General features: G+C 34.7%; 1 protein-coding gene across 1 annotated transcript in view; it reads right to left on the bottom strand.

Annotated features, from left to right (window-relative positions):
• Positions 1 to 6000, bottom strand: part of LOC106473798 (Down syndrome cell adhesion molecule-like protein Dscam2) — a 63581-nt gene that overhangs the window by 37426 nt on the left and 20155 nt on the right. Inside the window, exon 6 of the mRNA XM_013934507.2 lies at positions 1310 to 1461. Coding sequence (XP_013789961.1) covers positions 1310 to 1461 — 152 coding nt within the window. The remainder of the gene's footprint in view (positions 1 to 1309; positions 1462 to 6000) is intronic.

Below are 6000 nucleotides of genomic sequence, written 5' to 3'. Positions count from 1 at the left end.
CTCACAAGATCATACATTTATATATATATATATATATTTTTTTTTATATTGACCTTTCACCCATGCTTGGCTAACAATGCAGAAGTTACAATGATGAGGCTCATGTGCACTCATGTTACCATATCAAATAACATGAAGGTGACCTTTGGTCTATACAAAGTAACTTGTCTTGGCTGTGTTTTAGTACACTAGTATTTTGTTATTTTGTTTCATATCCTCCACTTGCAAAATTTTTAAAGGCTTAGCAATCTACGTCAAGCAGCAACTGAGTACATAGGTTGTAACTAGAGGAGATAATTGTTAACTTTACTTCTTTATTTACTGTTCTGTGTTTTAGGAAAAATAACTGAGAACTTATTTCAAAATAGCAATAATCTATATATACGTATATAATGTATAATAATTGATATTTGACTGTATTTTAATTCTATGGTATTGATGTAGTAATTTATGATTTTTTTAGTTATTCAAATGTATATATAAAACCTAAAAAACCACTACAATTTATCAAGCTTAGTAACTAAGATGTATTTTAGTCTAAAAAAATAAGAAACTTTGAGCAGACTAATAGCACACACCCTACCTCCTTGAAATCTTGGTTCAAAAGAAATAAATGGCATCCAAGCCCATTAAAATGGCTGAGAAAGCTACTAAGGGGACATTCTGAGTTTCTAATTGGTTATTAATGTCATATATAAAAGTGTATATAAGGGAGAGTTTATAAAAATGAAAAGAGGTGGGCGGGTGGCACTGTGTTTGATTTATTACATGAGCAATATCTTAGCAAACAGAAAAGATAAGATGTTCTTATTCTATAATCTAGCTTGTCAATATCGGTAATTTGAGTTTCTAATTCGTACAAAACAACAGACTTAATATTTTAACTTCACAAACATTTAATTTGAACCAGTGCTGCATTCAACATACCACATGACACACACCCAAAGAAATTGATGTTTATCTGTGTTTTTAATATTTACTCTTAAATTAAGAAATTGAGTGATGTATAGTACTAAAATTTGAATTATAATCTACAGTTTGATATCAAAGTTATTGACATAAATTCAAGAAATAGTAGTTCAATAAAATTTTGAATGTGAATCAACAAACGAGATGATATGGCCTTTCACTCATGACCTGTCTTGAAGGGATTAAACTTGTAAGCTACATCTACGTGTGTTTTGTTTGCTAATTTGATATGTTGCTTGAGTGAGGGTTAAATCTACAATAACATCACTTTACCTACTTTGTAAATGATTCTAAGAATAACAAATTGACTACTATATGCATCTAACTGTGACCAGCCTACCTAACACCACTACTCTGATGATCATGTTGTCTTCTCCATACCGATTACTTGCAGAACAGTTATAAAGTCCACCATCATTTCGTTGAGCTGAAGAAACCCTTAATAATGCTTTGATTCCTCCTTCACCTGATGGTAGTTGTTCTGTTCTAGATCTAAATAGAAGAATTTATAAGCAATGAACAACACTGAAAATATGTAACACAATTCACTGTGTGAACAAAAACAATGCATCAATCTCAATGTGTCTGACAAATTTGCACCTTTAGTACCAAACTCAAGGATATAGTAGATTAATGTAAGAAAGCTTCAATTTGTTATTATTACTATCTTGTGTTTGTCACTAATTTATAATGAAAACCTTTACAGAGTTCTATAATTTTTCTCTAAATCAATAATGTAGAATATCTTCAATTTGTTTTTTTAAAAAATATCTTATAATAACATAAAAAGTAAGCTTAAAAATGTTCATGACTAATCAATTTTTACATAAATTTTATGTTTTTTGAATAGGAATGGTGGGAGAGATCATTACATCTCACTAACCAGCTACTGCTGCCTCAAGTTGTGCAGTTCTCAGCCAGTAAGGTGCTGATCCACCATTGTCTATCTACCTCAGTGTGTGCTTGGGGCTTAGGGCAAAACCCAAAAAGCAGACCGTATCCATTGCACCAGACAGAAATAAAAAGTATATTTGAAAATAACAACAAGGAACATTAAGACCATGTGCCCCAGCTTGACAAGTAACCTTGATAAAATCTCAGCTGCCAGAAAGAATGCTGTAATTAATATGGAGCTAGATAGGTTGAGCATTGACATTGCAGCCTTGCAGGAAATTCAAATAGCAGCATATGGCTCCCTATGAGAACAAAACTACACCTTCTTTTGACAAGGAAAGACAGCAGAAGAAAATCAGGAACATAGTGTGGGCTTTGCGGCAAGAAACTCACTTTAGAAATTTATTGAGAACCCATCTGGCAGCTTGGAAAGAATCCTGACACTGTGACTATGCATATCACAAGGCATTTTTACTCGGAAGCACCGATGCTCTAACTCTTCTTTTATTCTCAGAAGGCAATGACAAGTTTTATGATGAGCTTACCAGAACTATCTCCAAGATCCCGAGCACAGAAAACCTGTATATCCTGTGTGATTTCAATGCAAAGATTGGCCCTGACAGTGAATTATGGCTTCTTGCCTCAGAAAATATAACATTGAATGAATAAACAAAAATGGACAGCAGCTTCTGGAGTTTTGCACCTTTTACAGCTGGTGCATCACTAATTCCTTCTTCATGACAAATCTTCACTATAAGGTATCATGGATGCACCCATGATCAGGCCACTGGCATAAGCTAGACTTTATCATCACCAGATGTGCTAATCAAAACAATGTGCTTTTCACTTGTGCACTCCACAGTCCTGACTGTGACACTGGTCACTCCTTAATTGGCTACAAAATCTGAGTAAAATTGAAAAGAATATTTACAGTGTATCCCTCAGATAGACACCTCAAACACTACAGACTCCTAGGTCATCCAGTTTGAATGGGCCCTTGAAGAAGCTATTGAAGACATACCACCAGAAGAAACAGCAAATGGAAAATGGGAATCCATAAAGTAAATCACCTATGGGAAGGCTATAAAGATTTTTGGAAAGAAAATGAAAAAAATCAAGACTAGTTTGCAACAAACATACACAAAATGAAACCACTCATAAAAGAGAAACAGAAAGGAATCCAAAAAGAAACATACTTACTCAGCTGAGAAAAGCAAGGAATGCAGTACAGCGAGCTGCAAGACAATACACCAATTCTTAGTGGCAGCTGCTAGCAGAGATTGTTCAACACTCATCTGATAATGGAAACATCAGAGGAATGTATGAAGAAAGCCACAGGCCCTGTGATTAAGAAAACTGCTCCACTAAGAAATAAAATGGGAGAGCTCATAACAGACAAAGGGTAGCAGATGGAAAGATGGGTGGAACACTATTTAGAGCTCTATTCCATAGAGAACACTGTGACAGACACTGCACTTGGTGCCTTAGAAAAACCTCCCTACATTGCACAACTCAAACAAGACACTAAAGATTGAGGAAGTAAGCAAGAACATTGACAATATCTCATCATGTAAAGCACCAGGAGCAGATGGTATCTCTGCAGAAGTGATCAAGTGTGGAAAATCTTCTGTGCTACTTCCTCATTTACATGAACTGCTAACTTTATGCTGAGAAGAAGAAAAAGTGCGACAAGATATGAAGGATGCAAACATAGTCACATTGTATAAAAATAAAGTGATTGCACCTAATACTATAGGATTTAAGCATTGTTGGAAAAAATATTTGCAAAAATTGTTTCCCAGACTGTAGGTACTGGGAGACAGAGTCTACCCAAAGTCTCAATGAGACTTCAGAGTCAACCATAGACACAATATTTTCCTTCTGCCAGATGCAAGAGAAAAAAGGATGACAAAGAAAGCCACTATACATCACCTTCATAGATCTAACAACAGCATTTGACCTTATTAACAGAAAAGGCCTCTTCCAGGTAGTGGAAAAATTAGCTGCCCATCAAAACTCCTAAGTGTCATCTAGTTTTTTCCACACTGAGATGCAAAGAACTGTCAACTTTGATGGATTATCATCTGCGGCCTTTGAGATACGGAGTGGTGTGAAACAAGGCTACAGCCTTGCTCCTACTCTCTTTGAGATCTTTTTTTCCCTTCTTTGGCTTTGCTTTTGACTCATCCACTGAAGGAATTTACTTGCATATTCAATCTGATGGGAAGTACATCACATTTTGATACAGAAGCTACTCTTTGCAGAAGATGCAACTGTTACAATCCAAACAGAAAGTGAGTTACAAAATATAATCAATCACTTCTCTCAAGCATCTAAAGAGTTTGGTTTCACAATCAACATTCTTGGGACAGAATAGACTTACCACCACACATCAAAACTGGAGAAGAACAACGAGAGGTGGTCGATTCGTTCACATACTTGTGATTCAGTATCACCAACAACCTATCATTAGATGGAAAGACAGAAACCAACAACCAAAACAAAAATCAAGCTTGTGTGGTCAGCATTTTACTGCATTGAAGTGAAACATGGACAATATACTACTCTCAAGAAAGACACTTGTACAGTTTTCGTATGAGATGCCTCCGTCATATCTTGAACATTATGTGGTGACACAGAGTGACAAATACAGGGGTACTTCAATGTGCAAATATCCCCAGCATGTATCTCTTTCTTAGCCAGCATAGACTCAAATGGCTTGGCCATGTATGAAGGATGAATGATGGACATATTCCCAAAGATCTTTTACATGGTGAGCTGGCTACAGGAAAAATACCAACAGGCTTCCCCAACCTTTGTTTCAAAGATGCTTGCAAGAGAGACATGAAGTCTATGGACATTGAACTAGAAATATGGGAAAAAAACTGCTTAGAACAGGAGTGACTGGAAGCCAGCAGTTAAGCTGGGCCTCAGAAAGAAAGAGGAGAGAATGAAGGAAGAAGAAAATACGTCAGAAAAATTCAAAAGCTGCGTGATCAACTTCATAACACACAAGAACATACATGTGACAGATGTCAACGAACATGCTCTTCTCTATTTGGATTATTCAGTCACACCCTGAAGTGTCAACACGAGCGAAACTCCTTTACAAGTGCAAATATCTATTGTCTTATAAGACAAACATATTCCTACTACTAATCATTTTTTCTTACATCTTCACTGAAAAATGTATAACAGATTTTAGATATAGTTTATGCCACAGAATCATGTAACATAGCATCTCTAACATGCTTGATATTTTAGCGAAAACTATGTATAAAAGCATTATGTTATACATTTTGATGCTTCATCTCTAGCCTTTCAACAAATTAACACTATAAGTATCAGTTACACGTCCCTTTCAATTAAAGCTACAGAAAGTACAATAGTACTGGTATAGTAATTAATAATGTTATTATAGCTATGAACATATAAAAAGTCATTTATTACTATTGTCAGTATTACAATAACCAATTAACAAATGTAACATTCACCATTACCTAGACAATCATGAAAAAATTAACTTGGTTACAAATTATGAATTTCTTATAAAACATTGAGAAAAACAGGAAAATTAGAACAGAGGGATTGAGAAATGTTATTTAAAGTTATAGCTTAGTATTTGTTTCTGAAAATAATTGTAAAAGAATCCAAGGGGCAGGGTGTGGCCCCCACACTACCATTTGGACAAACTGCTGTAAAATGTTAGTTTACATGACAATATTTATTTTATTTTTATTTTATACATATCACTGTAAGTCTTCTAGTAGTTATATTTACTTCAAGGAGATGACTTAAAAGTTCTTTGATGTTTGGTTTGATAAAAGTATTTTGAAGCCTAACTGGATTATAAAATCAGCTTTTTTGATTTATTACTTTTTGTAGTTTTCAAAGCTCAGAACAAATCTTTGTCAGATAAATAAAAACCCAAGCAACTTGAATAACAGTGAGCACTGTGCCCATGGAATACTTAGGTGTAAACATTTTCACAATAACTCTTTTACAATACTGTTCACAAACCTTAACTGAAAGCCATTTTTCAGAAAACATAAAATTTTGACTAAACCAGTTCCTAATATCTAGCCAAAATATACCATTGCAAACAAGGTAGAATTGACTTTTTAAAGCTAGTAGCAG

Source organism: Limulus polyphemus, unplaced genomic scaffold (genome assembly GCF_000517525.1).
Source record: "Limulus polyphemus unplaced genomic scaffold, Limulus_polyphemus-2.1.2 Scaffold5, whole genome shotgun sequence".
Classification (NCBI taxonomy): domain Eukaryota; kingdom Metazoa; phylum Arthropoda; class Merostomata; order Xiphosura; family Limulidae; genus Limulus; species Limulus polyphemus.
Note: the sequence above shows the minus strand (reverse complement) of the source record. Positions and strands in the feature narration are given on the sequence as shown.